Raw genomic sequence first — 24,449 nt, 5'->3', positions numbered from 1 at the left:
CTCGGACATGGGAGACACTTAAGCCACCATCAAAACCCCAGCAGAGCCCAGAAAATGCAACTCGGAGGAGAGAGAGGCTAGGTGCAGCTGAAAACTTTAAATAAAAGTCTATCTTTAATATCCTCAGAAATAGATGAGAAGATTCCGCATCCATAAGTGCTAACAGGATGCTGGGAAATAGGAGCATTCTGAGAACAAAATAACAATCTCTTAAAGTCAAAAAGATGATGGTACAAATGGAATACACAATAGAAGGTCTGGAAGATAAAGCTGATGAATCTCTCAGAAAGCAAGGCAAAAGAGGTGGAAAAAGACCGAAAGATAAGAATAGTAGGGACTCTGGAGAAGTTCCACGTTGGGGTGGTAGGAATTTCTGAAGCTTAAAGCAGAGAGAGGGGAATAAATCATCTGTGAATTGATGTAAGCAACTTTTCAAGAACCAAAGGACACAAGTGGCCAGATCAGAAGGACACCCTGAACGTAAGGCACGGTGGCTAGAAGTAGGCCCAGACAATCGAAGACATTCGGGACAAATGCAAGCTTCCCAACAGAAAAGGCAGGTTGCGTAAGAAGGACCAGGGTTCAGAAGGGCCTTGCTGCCTCCACCACCACACACGGGCAAGAAGACAGTGCAATGGCGAGCCCCAACTCGCAGTCGGGGTGAAACAGATTAAAGACATTTCCAGGAATACCAGGTCTCAAAAATTTGCTTCCCATGCACTCTTTCTCAAGAGGCTGCTGGGGGTTTTGCCTTCAATTCAAAAAAACAAATGAGGAAAGAGGAAGACTTGGGGTGTAGGGAATGGGGCCTTGGCCAAGGGAGGGTGCAGGAAATCCCAGGTAGACTCTGAATACTGAACTGGGCTCTTGACGCTTGGTGAGTCAACCCAGATTCTCATGCATGGCTGATTTTTTTTTTTTTTTTCATGGGCAGGCACCGGGAATCGAACCCGGGTCCTCGCGCATGGCAGGCAAGCATTCTTACCTGCTGTGCCACCGTGGCCCTGCATGGCTGATCTTGACCTTGAGAAAGTGCCTATTCTCTCCTCCTAGACCAGAAGTGTCCCTGAAGCAGCTGGAGGTGGGCTGCAGTGTTTAGAAGCAGGCCAGGTGCAGCTGTCCATCCAATCCATCTACCTTTCTTTGTGCTGGACGCTGTTCCCTAGCCCTGCTGCAGCCCTCCTGGTGGTCCTGCCCTTAGGTGGCCCTGGGAGAGGCTCTGATGCACCCCGGGGGAGGCTGAGACCAGACCACCACCCAGAGACTTTGTTCGGCTCCGCTTGGCCTGCAACCCATACCTCCTGGGTATTGACTGTAAACTAATAAAATTATTATTATCAGGTTAAGCATTACATCTGTGGCCATGCACTTTCATTTATATGCCTGATATCCTTTACAGTGGCAAGTTAAAAGGAATTTTAACAGTAAGGTAGATGTGGACCTTGTTCTTTGTTTTTCCCTGTCAGTCACACCCGGGATGGAGTCACAGACTTCCTTGGGGGGAACTTGGAAGCTTGTCTCACCTGCTGTTTACCATCTGGGCAAGTCCCTAAACACTCTGACCTCAGCTTCTCATCTGAAATGGAGAACATAAGCACCTGCACGGAGGGTGACATGTCTATCACACTTCGCAGTGCATCGGATTGGCCCTGGTGGGCCCTCAGTGACTGGTTACTGCTGACCGGGACTAACTGGGTGGCCGAGGTGTTGGCTGGCCTGGGGCAGCTCCCTGGACCACAAGCTTGGAAGGCTGATGGTTCAGCTCCAAACCTAAGACGCCATCAAGCAGGAACCCGGCAGGCAGGGGACAGAGGTGGAGTTCCAGCCTGGGGAATAGGCTGGACTTGCAGAAGAATTTCTGCAGGTTGGGGCATAGGAAGAAGTGACAGGAATGGTGGAGATGGGGGAACCCAGAGGGTACCCTAGGAAGGGTCCTTTCGGGGAGGTGCTGGCTATAACCCAGGCTCTGTGACCTTAGGCAAACAACAACCTCTCTGAATTTCATCTTCCTTAACTGTTAAATGGAAGCGCAAGAGATTGTTTTTCTAAAGGGGCTTGGTGATAAGAAAATGAGAAAAGGGACCAAAATCACTAGGCAGAGCACGAGGTTAGGGGGCCCAGCATAGCTTAGATCCCTGGGGCAGCTGCCTGCATTCCCAGGGCTTGGGGGATAGGGCCATTTGCTGGGAGAGAGGGAGGCCCACCGTGGACTTGGTCATGTTCTCCAGGGCCAACTGCATGAAGGCTTTCTCCCAGACCTCTTCCAGGAAGTCACTGGCTTCAATGACACTCTCCAAGACCTGGAACAGCCGGAATTTGTGCCGGGTGGATATCTAGGGGTGGCAGAGCGGACAGGCTCAGGGACACTAGCAGGAAGATGAGTGGGGGGTGTGAGGAGGCCTGAGGGGCAGAATCCATCCCTCTACTCCGCCATACAGTGAACCCTTCCCACCTGTAGGCCCTGAACCAGGTGCCATGGAGATGCAGAGGACTCAAAGTTTGCCCCCGTTCTTAGCAACTACTATGGGATTTTCAAATCATACCTTCTTCAAAGTCAGTTCATTCATTCATTCATTAAAACCCAGACAGATTGTCTTCCATCTGTCCATCCGTGTATTCACCCACCTACCTATCCATCCACCCACCCAACAACCTATCCATTTGCCTATCTATACATTCACTCACCCACCTGTACATCCACTCATCCATCCATCCGTCCATCCATCCATCCATCCATCCATCCATCCATCCATCCATCCATCCATCCACTCATCCACCCATCCATCCATCCATCCATCCATCCATCCACCCAGCCATCTCTGCCACTTAATGACTCTGTGACTTTGGGCAATTCACTTCCCTTCTTTAAGCCTCAGTTTCCTCATTGTGGGTATCATAATAGCTACTTCAAGAGACTGTTCTGAAGACGATCAACCCATGTTGGTACACTTTCCTCCAACCCCTTTCTCATCTCATTTGACCAGGAAGAAGTGAAGACTTGCCCCAAATCCTGCAGCTGCTGTGTGGAGGGACGAGGACTGGAGCCTGCCTGGGGTCCAGCACTCCCTACTGGTCTCCATGCCCAACCCCGGTGGCCCAAGCGGTTCGTACCTCGGGGTTGTCTATGAGGTAGTCATGGATGGTTTCCAGCACCAGATTGGGGGACCCGTGGGCTATGTTCTTGATCTTCTTGATGACATACTTCAGGCGGAGGGGGTCTGGCCCATTTAGGTCCCGGAGCATCTTGAAGCAGATGGCTAAAGTCGGCAAAAAGGTGTGAAGGTGGGTGGGCTGTGGGGTGGACACGTTGCGGCAGCAGGGCTTGGCAGGCCACGAAGGATAAGACTGGGGATGGGAAGACGTTCCCTGAAAATGAGGACCAGAGAACTGGACACGTGGGGGAATCCTGGCCCTCCTGGCTGTTCAGATGTTCCTTCTGGCATGGATTCATCCGTGCCCCCTCCACCCAGTCACCCAGTACTCAGTGATATTCACTGCTGTAGGCTGAGGGCTGTGTCATGGTCAGGTTCACGTGTCAACTTGGCCAAGTGGTGGTACCTGTTTGTCTGGTTGGGCAAGTGCTGGCCTGTCTGTTGCAATGAGGACATTTCATTGAATTAAATCATGATCATGTCAGCTGCATCCACAGCTGATTCCATTTGTAATCAGCCAAGGGGTGTGTCTTCTGCAATGAGTGATGCTTAATCTAATCACTGGACGCCTTTTAAGGAGGATTCAGAGGAGACAGGCTCTTCCTGTCTCGGCTGGTGAGCCTCTCCTGTGGAGTTCGTCCAGACCCTTCATCGGAGTCATCGGCTTCACAGCCTGCCCTGAGGATTTTGGACTGTGTTCCCGCTGTCATGTGAGACACTTTTATACATTTTTTATTTGTGAGTGTTCCCTGTTGATTCTGTTTCTCTAGAGAACCCTAACTAATACAGGCTGTTTGTGCAGGTTCAAAGGGAAGTCAGAATCCTGCTCTGCTTTGAAGGAGTCCCAGGGCAGGGGAGGCCCTACCCAGTATTAGCAGATGTGGTTCTGTGGGGTAGATGTATAAAAGGCCCTGCACACACAGACAGAAGAGTGGCAGCAAACGTGGACTAAGATGCAGAGTGCCGGGACTGGCTCTCAGACGAGCTGGCAGTTTAACTCAGCCTGGAGGATAAGGGCAAGTCCTTGAAGGGGAACACTTGAGAGACCCAGGCTTAAGCTTAGGTTTTGGGGTGTGAGAGAGTTTGGGAGGAGAGTGGAGTGTGGGGTGTGAAGTGGAGCATTTTGGGGGCTTTGGATGGTGCCCCAGGAGGCATCAAGAGGCCAAGGAGGAGGGGTGGAGGTTCTTGCTGAAAGCCTCACTGTGTCCTCACCCACTGGCCTCCCTCTAGCTCCCACCCCAGGACTGCCTCGGTGGAGGGGCACGGTGGGATGTGCTGGAATTTGACCCTATTGGGGGCCACCACCCCAACCTGCCCGAGTCCCCAGCTGGTGATCACCCGCGTTGTAGGCTTCCTCCATGAACATCTTGTGTTCCTTGGGCACCAGCGCAGCCTGGCTGCTCTGGGACTTGCGGAGAAGGATGGTGGTGGGGAGCCCCCGCCCGTCCTTGTGGGCAGAGTCCTGAGCAGCCTTCATGGATTCAGAGACATAGTAGGAGGAGATTCTGAAATGGGAAGAGGGACCTGGGTGAACACGTCTGAGCACATTTGGGGACGCTCATGGGTGTGTGCGTTCAGACACATTTGGGTGCATTCGAGGTGTGTGCATCTGGGCACACGTGGGTGCTTTCATGGGTATGTGCCTCTAGGCACTGTTGGGTGCCTCCATGGGTATCTAGGCATACTTGGGTGCATTTGTGGGTAAGTGCGTCTGGGCACACTTGGGTGCATTTGTGGGTATGTGCCTCTGGGCACACGGGTGCATTTGTGGGTCTGTGCATCTGGGCACACTTGAGTGCATTCATATATGCAACTGCAGCTGACAACAAGAGCACCCTTGGGCTATCTCAGGCAAGTCAGTGTCCTTATATACTGTGTCTGGGGTTGGACCGTTCCTTTCTGCCTTCATTCCTTCAAGTCAATGCTTGTTAAATGCCTCCTGTGGGCCAAACACTCTGTAGACCCTGGGGATTCAACAGTGAACAAATACACAACCTCCTTCCTATCTGGTGGGCTGGGGGAGACAACAGGCAGGAAATCCATGTCTTGTGTCAGATGGGGGTGGTGAGATAGAGATAAACAGAGTGGGGAAGGGGCGCTGGACCAGCTGTGGGGTAGGGTCTGAGTTTACAGAACCCAGTCAGGAAGGTCCCACCAAAGGGGTGGGTAAAGCTGTCCAGTAGGTGCCCAGTGTGTATGCTGAATGAATGAATGAATGAATGGAGGCCTTCTGGGAATCGTGCAGCCTGCCCTATTTGGATACAACACCCCCTTGCATCACCCCTGCTTCCGCCTCCTCCACAATGATGATGATTATGGGGCCTGCTTCCCCTCTCCACTGCAATGGTGGAGTAGGGAGTCTAGGGTTCAATTTGACCTCCTGGGCAGCTAGTCAATAATCAGGAACTGTCTGAAACAACTGTCTGGAGGATCCAGAGGCCATAACAGCACCGTACACCCTCCAGGAATGAGAAGAAGGAGACTGATAAACTGCGGTGAGGAGTTGTGAGTAGATCTCTCTGTGCTATGGAGGCTGGCGCCCCTCCCCCGCTGGCATGGCAGGCTGCCTCAGGGGCCGCTCCTTGCCTGGAAATAGAAGCCTCTCTCCCAGGAACAAGGTGGGGGCCCTTGGCCAGGCACCAGTTGCAGCTCCTGATTAGCAAATTCAGACCGCTGGATACCAGCTCTGAGCACGGCTAAATTTACAACCCGCCCAGGACAGACAGCACTTGCCAGGTTCTGTTTCAACCCTGTTCCTGCAGGGGACACAGGAACTTCTCAGGGGGGTGGGGAGAAGTTTGATGAAGGATGGCTCTTCTCCAGGAAAAGGGGAAGAAAGGGTTGGGGACCGATTCTGGCTGTTGATTAACGAGTTTGGGATGCTGGACACCAGCTCCGTGAAGCCACAGCAGCCAGATACGGAAAGTAGCTGGCAGCCTCTTGCAGACCTTCCCCTGGCAGGGGAGGAAGGAGGGGTAACTGAAAGACACAGTAAATCCTCAGGGCAGTGGAGAGAAGCTTGCTGAGGGGTGGCTTTTCCGTGGGAAAATGGGGGAGGGGGTCAAGACCTAGTGCAGTTTTTGGCTGTTGATTAGAGACTTCCGATCCCAGGGTCTGGGGTACTAGCAAAAGTTTCAACCAGCCACTGCAAAAGGTGGGTGGCAGCCTCTGTCTCAACTAAGCACCTGGAAGGGCAGAGTTGGCTGAGAATTAAAAGCACAGTGCCTGATGGAGAAGTAGAATGGCGAATGATGGTGGATACTTATGAACAAAGATTGTGCTGCTGCAAAAAATGAATAAAGTCGTGAGGTATGCGACGATGTAAATGAACATGTGGGACATTTGGTGAGGCAAAAATAAGCCAGAAACAAAGGAACAACAATGGTATGGTCATCTTTAGAAAATGCTTATAAGAAAACAGGGGCCTAGATTGTAAGCTTTTAGAGCAGACACTTTAAGTCCAGAGTGGTGATTATTATTTCCGGATTATGAAAGGCTGTTTTATAGATATAACCTGATATTTCAAGATAAGAAAGAAGCCAAACAGTTGGGGTTAAAGTAATTCAGAACATAGGGGTAAGGAAGACAGTGTCTATATTTTAGAACCACACATACTCTTTGAGACCAATGGAAGAAAGGTTTATTTGAATTTTTTTGTAGTGCATAATCTAATTCAACCTGTCTGTATAGCTCATTTGAACAATTGAAACACAAGGAGCACAGAATAAGAAAGAGGTCCTTTAATCCTGGATAGATTATTGTAATGCCTGGAAATATCTTAGAGTATATTAACCAGATAATCAAAAAGTATTAGCAAAGTCTCCTGAGGGAGGGGACAAAGAATATGGAGCAATTAAACCTTACCATCAGAGAATCCCCTGATACTGTGTCAAACTTTAGGGACACCCAAATCAATAGGCCATGCCCTCGATCATGAGGCTCACTCTTGTGAAGCTTATGTAGGTAGTGGAGAAGCTTAGCCTACCTACAGGCACGCCTAAGAGTTACTTCTGGAGGACCTCTTGTTGCTCAGATTTGGTCTCAGTCTTTCTAAGCCCAGCTCTGCAAATGAAATCATCGCCCTCCTCCTATGTGGGACATGACATCCAGGGGCAAAAGTCTCCCTACCAGCATAGGAGATGACTCCCAGACATGAATCCAGACCTGGCACTGTGGAATCAACAATTCCATCCTGAGCAAAAGGGGGAAAAGAAGTGTAATTAATACGTATCAGTGGCAGAGAGAGCTCAAATAGAGTTGAGAGTCTACTCTGGAGGTTGCTCTTACACAAGCTTCAGGTAGACCTTGCTACCTGTCATAACCTGTCAAACTCCAACCAGGACCATTCCAGCCAATCCTAAAGAACACCCAGGACAATATATAAGATTTCACAAGCGTTTCATGCACTACAGTAACTTTTCAGAAACCTACAACCTCCAGATGGGTCCCTGGTCCAGACAAGTCCTGAAACCTAGCCCAACCTCTCCAGAACATCAGATAATTCCATCTCTCTACCCCATATTAGTGACAGACATTTCTAATATGAAAAATTTAGAATTGCCATAGCCCAAACACCCCTAAAGAGAGGGATGGAAAGATCAAAGATGATAGGAGAGTTATACAGAGAAGATAGGATTTAACAGATGAATATGAATGCTGAATCATTAAATTGACATCTTTTAGTCTCTAGTATTTTAGAGCAGCTAGAAGTAAAAACCTAAAACTGTGAAATTGTAACCCACGTCAAACTCTGAAATATGTTCTACAACTAAAGTTTTCACAAAAAAAGAAGGAAAAAAGGCAATTGTGATGATAAAAAATATATTTAAGCCCTTTAGCCTCCTATATTCTGGAGCAGCTAGAAGGAAAAATCTGAGAGGACGGTATGGTAGCCCATGACAAACTCTGGGATCTGTCCTGTAACTACTTGTTGAAGAGTGCTTTGAAACTATCGCTTTTTTATTCCTTTGCTTTCTGTATATGTTATACTATACAATACAAATAGTTAAAAAAAAAAAAGCGCAGTGCCACCTTAGGACTGTGGGGAATAGTTGGCTTTTTCTGAAAAGTGCCACTGGCTGTGCATGACAGGAAAGCACAGAATCAGGGAGCTGCCATAGAGAAGACTGGCATCCTTCCAGGTCTTCTACCCAGGTTACTTCAGAACTGATCTACACCCCCTTTGTAGGTCCTGGGTCTGCTGGAAAAACTAACTTGGGAATGTCCCTTCTGGGGAGACCCTTTTCCCAGGCTCCAGGTAAAAGAAATTAGAGGTAACGAAAGGATTGTTAAAAACATACAAAAAATAAACAGATCAACATACCTGAGGTAGAAGAGGGAAAATGAAGCTTTTTTTTGGGGGGGGCGGGTGAAATAATTGCACAAATAGTGCAGTTAAAAAAAAACTGTACCATATACTCAGGGAAAGAATCAGATGAATAAGAGCAGAAAATTTTCTGATCAGTTAAACACTACTATTCTAAAGATCTAGAGAAATTGAGCCAAGTGTCAAAGAAGAGCTATAACAGAAAGCCAATCAATAAGAAAACCTGAGGCGAGAGAAACTGACCCCCAGGATAAACTCATCAAGAAAATTAGATATCTAGACACTTGCAAAAAATTACAAACCTTAGTAAGAAACAGGAAGATATGGGCCAGCCAAAGGAACAAACTAAAAACTTCAGGTGGGATAAAGGAATTGAAATAACTAGTTAATGATATTCAATCAAATCTTCTAAATCAATTCAAGGAGTGGAAGGAAAATGTGGCCAAAGGGATAAAGGATATAAAGAAAATACTGGATGAAGATAAAGAAGAATTTAAAAGCATGCAAGGAAAAAAAAAAAAAAGAAGAAAGAACTTATGGGAATGTAAAGCACAACAGAAGATATAAAAAATACAATGAGACATACAACAACAAATCTGAAGAGGCAGAAGAAGGATGAGTGCACTAGTGAACTAGCAGAGGCTAGGATTTCCAAAACTGTATAGGCAGAAGGCCAGGTAGGGAAAAGAAAAGAAAAATTTGAGCAAGATCCTGGAGAAATGAATGACAGCACAAAGTACACAAATACATATACGTGCCCTGGGTGTCCTAGAAGAGAGGAGAAAAAGGACAGAAGGAATATTTGAGGAAATAATGGTTGAACCTTTCTTAACTCTTATGAAAGACTTCAATATACAGGGGTCCAGGAAGAACAATGTACTCCAACCAGAACAAATCTGAACAGAATGACCCGAGACACTTTCTAATCAGAATGTCAAACACCAAAGACAGAGAGAATTCTGAAAGCAGCAAGAGAAAAGTGATTTGTCAGTGCAAGGGAAGCTCAATATGACTAAGTTCTAATTCCTCATTAGAAATCATGAAAGCAAGAAGGTAGTGTGTATGAAACATTTCAGATACTGAGAGAGAAAAACAGCCAGTCAACAATTCCTTATCTGTCAAAACTCCCCTTCAAAATGAGGGGGAGTTTAAAATAGTCACATACAAACAGAAAATTAGAGAGTTTGTTAACAAAAGAACTGCTCTACAAGAAATGCTAAAGGGAGTATCACAGGCTGAAAGGAAAAGAGAGAAGAGAGCACCTTTGGAGGGAAGTGTAGAAAATAAGACGATCAGTCAAGGTAACTAAAAGGGTAAAAAAAGAGACGAAAATAGAATATGACTGCTCTGATCATAATGGAACAAAGCTGGCATTAATAACAAATGGAGGACTGGAAATTTCACAGATACATGGAGGTTAAACAACACACTTTTAAACAATCAGTGGGTAAAAGAAGAAATTACAAGAGAATTCAGTAAATATTTTGAGACAAATGAACCAAGAACACAACATACTAAAACTTTATGGGATGCTGAGTGAAAGAAACAAAACAATAGGTCGGCAATATGGGGAAAAATACCCCTATGTGTACTATGGACAAAAGTTATAGTTCTACTTCAATAATCTTTCATCAATTGCAACAAATGTAACTGCTGTTAAAAATAGTAGAATTACAAAATAGTGTTTATCATCAATTATAACAAATTTTCCACACCAAAGCAAGTGTTGGGGTTGGGGTAGTGTATGGGAATTCTGTATTTCATGTATGATTGTTCTGCAAACCCATAACTTCTCTAATAAAAATAACCTCTTTTGTAAAAAAAGGGAATTAAACTTTGATAGAAAAAATTGATGCTGTGAAAACAAGCTTCAAATATATATTGGATCAGTTCAAATAAAATAGATGTTTTCTTTCACGTTTGTAAAAAAAAAAAAAAAACCAAACAAACAACTTATAGGGATGCTGTGAAAGCAGTGCTGAGAAGGAAATTTATTGTCCTAAAAACCTAAAAAAGAAGAAAGGGCTGAAATGGAGGGCCAACCTGCACGCTTGGAGGAACTAGAAAAAGAGCAGCAAGCTATCCCTAAAGTAAACAGAAAGAAAGTAATAACACAGATTGCAGCAGAAATAAATGAAATTGAGAATTAAAAAAAAAAAACAATAGCAAAACCAGAAGTTGGTTCTTTGAGAAAATTAACATAATTGACAAACCCTTAGCTAGATTGATAAAGAAACAAAGAGAGAAGATGAAAATAAAATCAGAATGAGAAGGGGCACATTACTACTGACCCCACAGAAATAAAAAGCATCATGAGAGTACTAGGAGAAACTGTACGCCAACAAACTAGAAAACTTAGGTGAACTGGATAACTTCCTAGAAACACATGAATGACCTACACTGACTCCAGGAGAAAAAGAAGTCCTCAATAAACCAAAACCTCCTAGCTCAGGACCAGATGGCTTCACAGAGGACTCATTCCAAGAAGAATTAAAATCAATCATGCTCAAACTCTTCCAGAAACTTGAAGAGGAGGAAATGCCACCTAACTCACTCTATGAAGCCAATATCACCCTGATACTAAAGCCAAACAAATATACTACAAGTAAAAAAATTGACAGACCAATTTCTCTAATGACTGTAGATGCAAAAATCCTCAAAAAAAACAAAAAAAATGCCAGCACATTGAATTCAACAGCACATTGAAAGAGTGAGACACCATGACCAAGTGGGTTTTATCCCAGGCATTCAAGGGTGGCTTAACACAAGAAAATCAATTAATGTAATACACCACATTAACAAATCGAAGGGGAAAAAACACATGATCATCTCAATTGGCATGGAAAAGGCATTTGATAAAATCTAGCATCCTTTCTTGATAAAAACACTTGGACCGACAGGAATAGAAGAAAACTTCTTCAACATGATAAAGGGCATATCTGAAAAACACACAGCTAACGTCAAACCAGTGGTGAGAAACTGAAAGCTTTCCCCTTAAGATCTGCAATGAGACAAGTGTGCCCACTGTCACTATTGTTATTCAACATTGTACTGGAAGTTCTAGCCAGAGCAATTAGGCAAGAAAAGGCATCCAAATCAAAAAAGAAGAAGTAAAAATTTCACTGTAGATGACATGATCCTATATTTAGAAAGTCCAGAAGAATCTTCAATAAAGTTATTAGAGGTAATAAATGAGTTAAGCGAACTGGAAGGATACAAGATCAACATGCAGAAATCAGCAGCACTCTGAGGAGGAAATCGAGGAAAAAAAATCCATTTCAAATAGCAACTAAAAGAATCAAATATCTAGGAATGAATTTAACCAAGGAGGTAAAGGACTTATACACTAAAAACTACAAAAATTGCCGAAAAAAATCAAAGAAGATCTAAATAAATGGAAGGACATGAATTGGAAGACTAAGTATAGTTAAGACGTCAATGCTATTCAAATTGATTTGCAGATTCAGTGCCATACCAATCAAAATTCTCACTGCCTACTTCTCAGAAATGGAAAAACCAATCATCAAATTTATTTGGAAGGGCAAGGGGTCCTGAATTGCCCAAAATATCTTGAGAAAGAAAAGTGAAGTTGGAGGACTCACACTTCCTGACTTTAAAGCATATTACAAAGCTGCATTGGTCAAAACCGCATTACTGGCATAAGGATAGATACATAAACCAATGGAATTGAATAGAGAGTTCAGAAATAGACCCTCATATCTATGGCTATTGATTTTTTTTTTTTTGCCTGGGCAGGCACTGGGAATCGAACCTGGATCTCCAGCATGGCAGGCAAGAATTCTGCCACTGAGCCACTGTTACACCACCCAGCAATTGATATTTGACAGGGCGGCCGAGTTCACTCAACTGGGATAGAACAGTCTCTTTAAGATATTGTACTGGGAGAACTGTATATCCACAACCAAACAAATGAAAGACGACCCATATCTCACATCTTATGCAAAAAATTAACTCAAAATGAATCGAAGACTTAAAACTTAGTGTTAGGATCACACAACTCCTAGAAAAAATGTATGGAAGCATCTTCAAGATCATATGGTAGAAGGTGGTTTTTTAGATCTTACACCCCAAACACAAGCAATGAAAGAGGAAACAGATAAATTGGATCTCCTCAAAATTTAATACTTTTGTGTTTCAAGGGACTTTGTAGAGAAAATGAAAAAGCAGCCTACTCAATGGGAGAAAATATTTGGAAACCACATATCTGATAAGAGTTTAATATCCAGACTGTATAAAGGAATCCTACGGATTAATAACAGCACAACTTAAAAATGGGCAAAAGACTTGAACAGACATTTTAACAAAGAGGAAATACAAATGGGTAAAAGGCACATGAAAGACGTTCAACATTGCTGGCTGTTAGGCAAATACAAATCAGAACCAAAATGAGATATCATTTCACACCTGCTACAATGGCCATTATCGAGAAAACAGTAAACCGTAAGTGCTGGAGAGGATATGGAGAAATAGGAACACTTGTGCACCACTGGTGGGAAAGTAAAATAGTACAGCCATTGCAGAAGACGATTGGCGGTTCCTCAGAAAGCCAAGTATAGAGGTGTCTTGCGATCCGGCAATCCTGTTACTTGGTAAATACCCAGAAGAACTAAAAGCAAGGATGTGAACAGACATTTGCACACTGATGCTCATAGCGGCATTATCCACAATGGCCAAAAGATGGAAACAGTCCAAGGGTCCATCAACAGATGAATCGATAAACAAAATGTGGCATGTCCGTATGATGGGACTATTCAACAGTAAGAAGGAATGAAGACCAGAAGCCCATGACACGTGCATGAACCTTGAGGACATTATGTTAAGCAAAATAAACCAAATGCAGAAGGAAAAATATTTTATGGTATCACTAATATGAAGTAATTATAATGAGCAAACTCTGGGAGTCGAAATCTAAGGTATGGGTTACCAGGAGATAGAGAATGGGCAGACGTTGCTTAAGGAGTACAGAATTTTTAATAAGGTTGATTGTAAAAGTTTGGAATTGGATAGGGGAGATGGTAGCACAGTACTGTACATATAATTAGCAATTCTGTTGGGAGTATGGTTGAAAGGGGAGTCCAGGGTTGTTTGTGTCATGAGAAGGAAAGTGAGAGGACAAAACATGGGACTATATAACAACAAAACCTGCTACAAATGATGACTGTGGTTAAATGTACAATTATAGGAAAGTTCTGATATAAACTTTGAACAAAAGTACATCATTACTACAAGGTGTTAATAATGGGGTGGTATAGGGGAAAAATACTATTCATACAAACTAAGGACTATAGTTAATAGTAAAATTGTAGTATTCTTTCATCAATTGTTAACAAGGGTCCTATACCAAAGCTGAGTGTCGATAATAGGAAGGGTATAAGGGCCATAGGATTTGCTTTTGGACCAATGAGAACGTTCTCAGATCAACTGTGGTGATGAATGCACAACTCTGTGATTATACCAAGAGCCACTGATTGATTGTCTGGTGTGTGAATAAAATTGTTAAATGAAAAAGAAGATGGGACCTGCTGAGTGCTGGAGGGCACCCATGCTGCCCTCCCCCAGCTCCAGAGCAGCGGCACCCTCCGGGGTCCAGCACCTTGTCCCAGGTCACTCAGTCAGCGAGGGAGGGACCCCGGCTCTGCAGCCTGCATCGGAGAGGTGGCTTGTTCTGACATCTCTGGGGGGTCTCCGAGCCCAGCTCTCATGTCCGCACCGAGGGTCCCTCCCCCTGAGTGCCCACCCTTGGAGCCCGGCACAGGGTGTCAGCCCCTCCTGGAAGGCTCCTTCAGCTCCTGCAGCTCAGGAAGCCAGCCCTTCCCAGCTGCTCCCCGAGGGCATAGCCTTTCATCCGAGCCCAGCTGATGCCAACTGAGTGGGCATCTCACGCTGGTCAGGCCTGAGAGCCAGCCCCGCAGGGCACCTGGGAGGGCCTCGGGCCTGCCCCTCCATCGGCCACCGGCTCAGCGAGTTTACTACCTTGCCGCAAACCCGGGTCACGGCCCCCATGATGTCAACAGTTAAATGTATTTTTAAAAAGAGAAAAACAATGCAAACAGGATATTAGGCGAACATCTGCGTCCTCTCAGTTTAGAAGCTATACACGATATGGCAGAGGAGAAGACAGGTCTGACAAACAGCCCAACAGAAACAAGTGCGCCGATACCAAAATAACCGAACTGAAAGGCAGGCTCAAGATGCGCCTTGGGGAACAGCTTCGGGGGGCAGGGATCAAACCTGGGGGGTCCCAGGCAAGAGCTTGAGGAGAGGGCAGCTCCGTGCCTGGGGGTGCCCGCCTGGGTGGGCAGAAGGCAGAGGCGGGAGTGTGGCTCAGCCTCCAAGCTGCCTTCGGGACCCTGGGCTCGGCGGCCTAGGGGAACCTTCCTTTAAATAGGGCTCCCACAGACTCTGCAAGCCCATTCTGCAGGCCATCTGTCTGTCAGTCAGTCTGTCCATGCCTGCTCACAGCAGGTGGTCACCTACTCCTTGGGTCCTCCCAGGCAGCGCTCAGCCATGCAGGCTGCCATGGAATGGAAGTGTCCTTCCTCCAGGCTTCCCCCCGACCTTGGCACAGAGGCCACCCCCGCCAAGCCCCCACCAGCCTACACTGGCAGCAGGACCCTTCCCACCTTGGCCAGGGGCTGGGGGTCAGCCCCAAATGCCCCAAGGAGGAGGGCCTGGCCACCCCTGAGCAAGGGAAAGGCAAGGACCCCGGCAGGGCAGTGGGGAGCCTGCGTCCCCTCTCCCTGGGCTCCCCACATGCCCAGGGCTGCGGGCTGACCTGGGGTTCTGGGACATGGCAGTCGACGTCTGATCGCCGGAGACGCAGCTGCGCAGCCTTTCAGAATGCTGCCCATTCATGGTGGGGATGCCGTGGGGGACCCACAGGCCACAGCTGCCAGCTCTGTGCTCGCTCCCAACAGGGGGCAGCTCTGTCTCTGGGTGCCCCTCCCCCAACCCACCAACCCTGACCTCACCCTGAGGTCACAATGGCTCCGGGGGACATGGACCCCTTCCTAGGACGGTGCCGTGGGCCTGGAACTGTTGTCTGGGGCACACAGTGTATGTGTGTGTCCTGACGTGGCCTGGGGCTTGCCCTCGTCCTTCGCTGGGGCTCAGTGGTCTCCTCTGGGGCCGGTGCACCCAGCTTGGGGAGTGGAGATGGAAGTGAGGCTGGGCTGGGCTTACCTTTGGGGCCCCATCTAAGCATCCAGGAGAGGCTGAGCTGCTACTTGAGGCCAGCAGCTCCTCCCCTCTACATGAATGGGAGTGAGGAAGGCCCCAGAGGTTCGGCATGGGGCTGGGCGGCACCCACTGACCGTGGCACTCGATCTCTCTGTGCCTCGGTCTCCCCATCTGTAAAATGGGAGCACAGCCACCTGGCCTCCCTGGTTTCTGTGAGGGTTAACGAGGGGATGCAGGTGAACTCTGGGCATAGTGCAGGGCTGAGCTGGGAGTCCCAGCCAGGATGCTCGTCATGGGCCCTAATGCCAGAGGTCTTAAGGGCTGGGCCCGCCTTTGCAGTGGGTACGAGTGACGAAGCTGCAGCCATGTGCTGGCTGTCCTGGAACATCATGCAGCTTCAGCCCCATGAACGTCTCCCTCTACCAGCCAGCCCCTGGCTAGGGATGCCTTTGAGCTTCCATCTCTGCAGGGTCCCAGGGAAGGCGGGATCTGCAATGGGATTCGAGCATCACTCCGGGGCATGGGAGTCAATGAGTCTCCTTTGTGGACTGACCCTTACCTGTGGGAGCCTGGAGAGAGAAACCCGCTGAGACCTAGGATTTGACTTTTGTCCCTCTCTCCCCACTCCTCACTACGTTTGAAAAGGGCACGATGCCAGGAATGGAAGGTCTCTGGGGGGGTCATGTCACCTGCGGGTCTCCCGGATAAACTCCTTAGGAGTCAGGGATCCCCATCTGCGGCCGGAAGCACGAACCCCTGTGGGGTGCAAGCTCTCAGATCTGGGTTGTCCTTTCCTTTTCACAGCAGCTTGGAAGTCGGCTGGGCTCACCACCTGCATAGAGAGGGCCAGGGACTCATCCAAGGCCACACAGCATTCGGGAGAACCACAGCTCAAATCCAGTACCACACCCTGCTACCCCAACCCACGTCCAGAATGAGGGTGAGACTCAAAGACCACCTCGCTCCCCAACCCACGGTACCCAGCTTCCACGCTGCCGGTGACTTTGTGGGCCGCTGCTCGCCATGCCCCTTCCCCTGCCCCACCGAACAGCCGGCAGATGGCGCTGCGGGCCCAGGCAGCAATGGCGCGATGGGAGGGCGGAGCGCCGCGCAGCGAAGGCGGATGCGCAGGGCCAGGGACCTGCGTGCGACCCAGGCCCCAGCGTGGTCCTGGAGTAACGCCCTCTTCGCACTCCCGCACCCTCCTCCCCAGCTGGGAGCGGGGGCGGGTGCTGACGCGGAAATGCGTGGTGGGAAGGGCGCCCAGCATTTTGCAGCCCTAGGTGCCTGGAGTAAACCTGGGGGTCTCCCACCTACACACTTTTGCATGGATCTGCCTCCCACCTCCCGGCGAGGCCCCCCCCGCCCCCCCCCCCACTGCAGCTCTCCAGGCGGTCCTCCAAGGCACCTTCTTCCTGAGTGCCCCCTTCGTCGCCCCAGCTTTCTGAAAGGAATGCCTTGCACTCTCCTAGTCATCCTTGAAGAGCTCTGTGAAGCCCTTCGGAATTTCTCAGAGAAAGGGACTTGCTGCCTCAACTGGGCTCTGGGTGCTGGGTGTGCTCTGGGAATCTGGTTAGTGAGAGCCGCAGGTTAGATGGGGGAGAGAGGGCCAGTCCAGCCCTGTACCCATCCTCCAGCTGGCAGTGCCAGCAGCGCCTCTGTTTGCTCTCCTCATTCTTCTCGCTTCTCTGAGCACCAGTAATAGCTGATGCTGAACAGCCACACCGCCAGGGTCTCACTCCTTCAGGGAGGCCCCTTCCCCAGGGGCACAAGTGCCCTATGGTGACTATCCATGTCCTCAAGGGGCCTCGGCCTTATGTTGATGCTGAAAAACCATCCACCGAATAGGGCCGCACACGGCAGAGGTGGGATTCAAACCAGGCTCCTGAGCCCGAGGCTTGGCTGGCTCCCAGCCTGCCCGGGAAAGAGCCTGCATGCCAGCTCTCTCTGGGAGGGGAGCTGAACCTCCCGCTGGGCTGTTGCCAGAGCAACCAGATGACAGGCCCCACCTGTCCCACCCCATTGCCCTGCCAGCACCCCCAGGCTGTGCCCTCCGCTTTGCCAACTGGGCGCAAACACTGTGGAAACGTAGTTCTTGCTCACCTAACAGCCAAAGCTGGGGGGCAGGGGTCTCCTCCCCGTGGGGGCCCAGGGGCCCAAGCTCACTTCCAACTTTGTCAGCAGGTTTGTCTGGCCCCTGAAGCCTTCTTGGAGACTGTCCAGGAGTCTCATGGGAGTCAGGGGACAGGCACCGGCCTCCCAGTCCCCAGGTGGGACAGCTCAGGGCTCCCCCCTGGAATGGGCCCCCATTGCCAGCCTCACAAGACCCTTTGCAGGTGTCCCTGCCTTTGTGGTTATATCCCACACTCCCCCATAGGTGCCTGGGTCTGCTTTGCGGGGACCTAAGCTTACACATGCTCTCTGAGGCCAGGGGCCTAGTCTGACCCATGTCCCTGAGTTACTGAGGATGGTGGCTGCTGACATGGCCTCCCTGGGCCCAGGAATGCCCATGAGATGCCGTGGTCAAGATGGGATGGCCCAGCCCCAAGACTGGATTATGGCCTGGAATGCCCTATGCACAAATCCAGGGGACCGTGGACCCCAAACCTACCTGAGGGGGAAGAATGGGTGTGTGTGGGGGGGTGAGATACCTGGGCAGGTCCACAGGGACAGGGTGGGGTCGTGATGGCTCCTAGGAGGCGCTGGGTGAGATCAGGGGTAACTCCGGTTGCTGGATGCACTGGGAATGTCATAGAGGGGCCGGCCTCAGAAACACCGCAGGGGTGTTGGGGGGCGGTGCTCTCTGAGCGCCCCATGTATCCTACCCTCCCACCCCGCTCCCAGGTGGGGTCCCTTTAAATGCAAGGTTCTCTGCTTCCCTAGAAGCCCCTCCCCCAGGCTCCAGGGCAGCCAGGTAAACAGAAGTCCAAACCCCACCTGCTGACATGGCCTCCCCCTCTTCTGGGACGCCCAGCCCGGCCAGCCTGCCCCCTCCTCCTACAGCCACCCTAGGGGAGGCACTTGGTAGGGTGAAGGATGGAGGGGAAGGGGTGGGGCAAGTGGCACTGGACATATGGGGCAGGAAGACGCTTTCTACCTTCTCTTATAGCTAAGGAATAGGGCGAGAGCGAGGGCTCTCCAATGTCACACGTCAACACAGTGAGAGCGGGCCAGGGTAGGGTGTCCCCCTCGTCCCCTGGAGCTCCCTCTGTGGCCCACTCTGGTGGGGGCTAGTTTTCCCCAGCCCCCCACCTCTGGACCCTGAAGGTAGGCCAGGGGCCTTCTCGATCCCCAGGGTTGTTTTCACCCTAACACCCCAGCTCTGAATCCAGGTCTGATGGGTCTGCCCACTGCCCCTCCTGGTGGGGTGCAGTCATCCACCTCCACCCGTGGTCACTCCTCCCTCCTGAGACATCCAGGGTCCTGGACCTCTCTCCATCCCTCCTGCCACCACTGTTGGTGGGTCCTTCCCTGCTCTGGACCTCCGGTTGCCCTGGCTCCTCCAAGGCTCCCGTCTCCACCCCAACCCCTACCCCCTGCCTCCCGGTCCTGCCCTTGGCTCCTCAGGACCCCAAAATTACAGCCCATCCCTTGCCGCAATCTCACACCCTCTAGAGGCTGACTCCAGCACTGCTCTGGCAGGAGCAGATGGCCCACCCTCCACCCACCTTCCCCACACACCTTTCCTCACCGCGGCCCCTCCCTCCCTGCTCACCCAGCTCCCTCACCTCCCCAGCCCCTCCCACTGTATCAAACTGGCCAGGCAATCCCCCAATTCTACACCTCCTCTGTGCCTGCACCTGCGTGATTGAACGGAGCTGGGGACCCCTGAGCCACACGGATGCGCCCACTTTAAATTCTTGACCACAAGCCTCTGGGGCGTCTCGGCGATGCCAGGGTCCTGCTGCATTTCCTCAGTCCTGCCACCCTCTCTCGCTCTCCTAGCAACAGTCTCACACCTTCTCTCTCTCCAAGTCCCAGCTCTGCCTCTCCCTGCTCAAGCTCGGCTGCTGACCTTGCTCCCTCATTCAAGGAGGCACTGGAAGCCATCAGAAGAGAGCCCACAGGTTTCGAGAGCCGTGGGAACCCACCCACCTGTACCTGCGCCCACCTATACCCACACTCCTCGGCTGTGTCCTCCTTCTCCCTGCTCCTACGACCTGTCCCTGCTCCTAGCCAAGCCTGTCTTGATGCCCTGTCCCTTCCCTCCTACTCAGCAATTCTCCACCCTCTCTCCTGTATCATGACATTTTCCCTCTTTAATGGATCACTTCCGCCAACATAAAAGCTGCTGGTATTTATCCTATCTCCTGACCCCACTTCCCTTTTAGCTACCGCCTCGTTTCTCTGCTCCCCATTTATAGTGAAACTCTTCAAAAAAGGTTATTTATACTCGCTGCTGACAAATCTCTCCCTCCCATTTGCTCTTGAGCCCACTCCAATCAGGCGTTCATTCTCAGGGCTTCACTCAACCAGCTCTTGCCAAGGTCACCAGTGGCCTCCATGCTGCTAAATCCGAGGTCAGTCCTTAAGCTCTGCTTGGGAGGACCACCAACAGCACGGACTCAGCTCTCCCATTCCTCCTCCTGTGGCTCCCAGGACTCACCTCGTGCCCGATGTGCCTGCATCCCCGGCTGCTCCTTCTCAGCCTCTTTGCTGGCTCCCTGACCTGGTGAGGTTGGAGGGCTCCAGGCTCAATTCTCAGCCTTCTCTTCCTGCCCACACTCCCTTGGTGATTCCATCCAGTTCTGCGGTTTCAAATACCATCTTCCAGTGTCTCTCTGCAGCCCAGACTTCTGTCCTGGACTCCGGACTCATGGCCACTGTCCTTCCTCTCTCTCCCTTGGATGGCTGAAAAACATCTCAAACTTGATCTGAACAAAATGAATACTCTTTGTTCCTCCTCTCCTGCAACCTGCTCCTTTTTCGGCCTTTCCCATCATAATAAAAGCACTTCCTTCCTTCAGCTGCTCAGGCCCTAACCCTCAGCATCATCCCTCTTCATCCCCAGTCCCTACCCTCTCCACCCCGCTGGTCTTGTCTTTAGCATGTAGTCAGAGTCGGAGCATTTCTCCCCAAGCCAACCCCCTCCCCGGCCCAGACCTCCGCCCTGGCCCTCTTCTGGCCACCTGTAACACTACAACATCACCTGGTTGAGTGTGAGTCAGAGAATGTCATTCCTCCTGCCCTGGGGACCAGTCTGAGGCCACACGGTGGCCCTCTCATCTCCCGAGGCTCTATCCACAACTGCCCTCTTCTCCAACGCTTTCTCTCACCCTTAACCCAGACCAAGCTCCATAGCCCCTCCCCCGACTGCCCACCCACCCTGTGTCACCCTCTCCAGCTGCTCGCCCTGGAGGCCTGCAGGAAGGAGGGGTCCTGTCGGCCAGGCTGCCCCGGATGGACACCCCGCCCTTCCCCTAGCCTTGCCAGGGGCTCCAGGCACAGTGGCCGTGGGAGACGCTGTCCTCGGTGCTGATCCAGGAAAGTACTTTTTGGATGATTAAAGCAGATTTGTCACTGCCATTTCATTTGTGAGGGTGGCAGAGCAGGCTGGCTTGTTCCCATTTTGTAGGAGGGAAAACCAAGGCTTGGTGAAATGAAGAGACTAGTCCAAGCTGTCACAGGTAGAGAGCAGGACATCTGACCGTAGAGGGCTGCTCATTCTTGGCCCTGGAGAGCATTAGAGCCCGAGTCCATTTTGTTTGCTGCTGTAGCAGGTCCCAAGAACAGTGCTTGTCCGGGCCACAGCAGGGGCTCAGTAAGGATTTGTGAGAAATGAGGAGAAGCATAATAAGAGGCTCTTGAGCCAGGAGTTCTCACGGTACCAAGTGCTCCCCAGCCCACGTGTTCATTCGGGTTTTGTGCCTGACTTCTCTGGACAGAAAGATGGACTTATTGTCACTCTCTCTCAGGGATGCTTGGTGGAGGATCCAGAGGAGTTTATGCTCAGAATCTGTGCAGATTCACCCACTGCCTCTGCCCAAGACTTCCCATCCTGCCCGTGCCGAGGCAGCTGCCCTTGTCTCTGTCTTGTCCGCTCGGATTCCCGGAACCTTCTCTGGCTCTGTTCATGGAGAGGGCCTGTGGCTGATCTGTTCACTTCAACATCCCCAGAGCTGAGCACACTGAATGAATGAATGGATAAGAGGATGAGGAGCTTGGTCTCGGATTGAGGGGCCCAGAGGGACCCTGCGGTCCAGGCAGGGTTTGGCCATGGGCAGTGCTGGGGCTGCCTGCTGCGGGCCATGGGTGGGTTTCAGGGGACTGAGATACCCAAACCCAAGGGCAGGGGCTGTGGGTGTACAACACATGATTTTCTGGAGAGCAGGCCCGGGTCTTTCCCAGGGCCTGAGGGTGACCCACAAAAGGCCAAGAGATTTGGAGACTTTTTCCGTTCTCCTGGGACCCCGTCCTGGCCAGGATAAACTTGCAGTTGAGAGTCTGGTGGGCGAGGTAGTCTGCTTCTGTTTGGAACCTTCTGCTCCAATAATATTTGAGTGGCTTGTGCTATTGTACACGCTTCTGGATGTCGTGCCTTCCAAGCCCTTCCCTCAGGAATGCCGGCTCCTACCACCCCTTTCCTCCACTTCCCCCACCCTTCTCTTCATCTGATTTCACACCTGCCGGTCAAGACTCAAATGGTGACCTTCCAGAAGTTTCTCCTGCCTCTCTGCACTTCTGCACTCCCCAGACTCCCTGCCTGGCCGGTCTGGATTGGCGGGTCACCCGTTGCACCTCACTCACCACCTCCGTGCTATCTGAGCTCCCTGGAGCCCATCCCCACCCCCCCTCACTGTCACTGCCGCCCACAGGTCCAGCGGCAGCGCAAGAGCCCCCCTTCCCAGACATCTACGGCGGGGACGCCCAGCTGTGGGAGGCGCACTTCCGTGGCATCGGGCGCGCCTACCGCGCGCTCGGCAAAGAGGACGACTTCGCCATCCGCGTGCTTACCGAGGACTTCACGCTGCCCTTCCCGTTTGCCTGGCCGCCCGGGCCCGACCCTGCCCGCGGGCCGCTCTTCTACGACCCTCGCGACCGCACCGGCTTCGACTTCCTGCTGCGGGGGCCGGGCGCGCCGCCCCCCGCGCTGCTGCGGCCCCTGCACGCCACGGCGCAGGCAGCTGTGCGCAAGCGGCGCCTGGAGCAGCTGGCCCTGAGCTACGCCAACGCGGGCGGCGGGCAGCGCCCCGGCCTCGTCCTGCTGGCACCTGGCCCCGCCGCGGCTGCCTTCACGGGACCCCTGGGGCCTGAGGGTACGGCGCCCGGAGGCGGAACCCCTAGGCTGGCCTAGCCTGGACACTCACGGGAGTAGGGGGATGGACTGCCCCGCGGAGAGTCCCCAGCTTTCCAGAGAAAGTTAATAAAGAGTTCCTCTTACTTTTCCTGCCCCGCTGATGTTCCTTGCTGGAAACACCTGGACAGGCATGTGGATTCCACAGCTGGACTCCTGGGTGGGTGGTGGGGAAAGGAGCTGGGCTCCGGTCCTAGCTCTGACCTTGGCCAGACCTGGTCAGGTCAGCCTTGGTACCCAAACAGCCACATGTATCTCAAGTGGATGGAAGAATGAAATAGAAGAGGCAACTGAGGCCGGCGGTCCTAGCCAGAGAGCAGCTGTCATGGAGGGGAGCATATGGGAGGTTCCTTTCAGTCCCCAGGCTCTCAGTGCCACCTCTCTGATCCCAGCCTGACCCCTTGGGAGGTGGGCAGCAGAGTCCCCATCCCACAGGTCAGCCCCCTGAGGCTCCAGGGAGCAGCTGGGATTTGATTCACCTTGGGTCTGGCTCCAAGATCAGGAATCTCACAATTTTCCAGGGCAAGGGGACACAGGGATCTGACGGAGGCAGAGGGATGGTCCGAGAGCAGAGGGAAGGGCAGCGGGAAGCTGTGGAGTGGGAGGAAGAGGGTGGGAAGAACAGACAGGACAAGGAGAGGGGGTGTGACCAGAGAGGCACAGGGCACAGTCCTCTCCACCCGCCTGCCGTCCTCCACTCCCCTCACTGACTTGGACCTGCCGCTCGCCTGCTGCTCGCCCCATCCCGGATGACCCATCTTGGCTCTGGGGAGAAAAGAGGAGCCTCCTGCTTCCCCCTGTGGGGCTAAAGTTCAAAGAGCCTGAAGAGTCTACCAGTGACCCTGCCTCCACCCTGGGCTGTATCGCTCTGTAGGTGACAAGTTCTGGGCAGGGGTCTCTTGCTACTGGGGAGTGTGGGCGCTATGGCTGTGGACAGGGCCAAGTGATTGTATGACCCCAGCAGCTTCCACCCCCAAACACTACTTGGGCATCTGAACCGTAGGTAACCAGTAGAGTTTGGGGAAGGTGCTCAGTCCAAAGGCCCAGACTTCCTCCTTCTGGGATTTGTATTCTGGGTGCCCCAGCATAGCGGGAGACCGTGTTCTTACTCGAGTACAGATGGAATCAGCTTTTTCCCCGCTTCTTGTAATCCAGAAGTTATTTATAGCTCCCAGTGGTGGGGTTTAGACAAGGTTTTTCCAAACTCTCGCTTAGTTTTAGCTGGAGAACTAAGAGGTGTTATCAGGAATCCCTCTTCTTGGGGAGAAGGAGGGCTAGGGGGCCTGGAAAAGGTCTCTGGCTTCCCCTAAATAATACTACCACGTGCCGCAGGTTCCAGGCTCCCTCCTATCTGCTGCTCTCCTTTTGCTTGGATCTCATAGAGGCATGCAAACGATTTACACTGTATACTATCCAGGCACTTGAACTGTGATGAGATGACAACCGTGACATTATGTATCATGTGTCACGTATTATC

At 51.0% G+C, this 24,449-nt stretch overlaps 2 protein-coding genes across 17 annotated transcripts in view; one reads left to right on the top strand and one right to left on the bottom strand.

Moving 5' to 3' along the window:
- Positions 1-18,369, bottom strand: part of LOC143688571 (maestro heat-like repeat family member 5) — a 94,811-nt gene extending 76,442 nt beyond the window's left edge. For 7 of the 11 annotated variants that reach the window (XM_077166661.1, XM_077166659.1, XM_077166665.1 and 4 more), the window contains exons 1-4: positions 16,368-16,531; positions 4,491-4,657; positions 3,112-3,257; positions 2,205-2,333 (exon numbers count right to left, since the gene is read on the bottom strand). In XM_077166661.1, coding sequence (XP_077022776.1) covers positions 2,205-2,333; positions 3,112-3,257; positions 4,491-4,657; positions 16,368-16,516 — 591 coding nt within the window. In that variant the 5' untranslated portion in view covers positions 16,517-16,531. Of the gene's footprint in view, positions 1-2,204; positions 2,334-3,111; positions 3,258-4,490; positions 4,658-15,274; positions 15,454-16,367; positions 16,532-18,329 lie in introns of those variants that run through there. The other 4 variants (XM_077166668.1, XM_077166664.1, XM_077166666.1 and 1 more) reach the window with 4 other exon arrangements.
- On the top strand, positions 15,481-23,063 carry C6H8orf90 (chromosome 6 C8orf90 homolog). Of its 6 annotated transcripts, none has more exons than XR_013178141.1 (3): positions 15,481-15,555; positions 16,483-16,618; positions 22,494-22,606. XR_013178141.1 is itself a non-coding variant. In XM_077166670.1 (2 exons), exons 1-2 carry the CDS (start codon positions 18,624-18,626, stop codon positions 22,970-22,972), a joined length of 558 nt encoding a protein of 185 aa, XP_077022785.1. In that variant the 5' UTR covers positions 18,479-18,623; the 3' UTR covers positions 22,973-23,063. The 6 variants fall into 6 exon arrangements, 1 of the variants encoding a protein (XP_077022785.1); XR_013178139.1 differs by having other exon boundaries at positions 15,487-15,660; positions 16,486-16,618; XR_013178138.1 differs by having other exon boundaries at positions 15,487-15,660.
- Positions 23,064-24,449: the final 1,386 nt, after the last annotated feature.

The sequence above is a fragment of the Tamandua tetradactyla genome, chromosome 6, assembly GCF_023851605.1.
Source record: "Tamandua tetradactyla isolate mTamTet1 chromosome 6, mTamTet1.pri, whole genome shotgun sequence".
Lineage (NCBI taxonomy): Eukaryota > Metazoa > Chordata > Mammalia > Pilosa > Myrmecophagidae > Tamandua > Tamandua tetradactyla.
This window is presented reverse-complemented; position numbering and strand designations above follow the sequence as displayed.

Bases quoted from the DNA above. Each gene is read 5' to 3' on its own strand.
- C6H8orf90 (XM_077166670.1), top strand. From the start codon at position 18,624: ATGGCCTCCCCCTCTTCTGGGACGCCCAGCCCGGCCAGCCTGCCCCCT. The intron at 18,703-22,493 runs GTAGGGTGAAGG...TGCCGCCCACAG, and splicing joins CACCCTAGGGGAGGCACTTG to GTCCAGCGGCAGCGCAAGAG.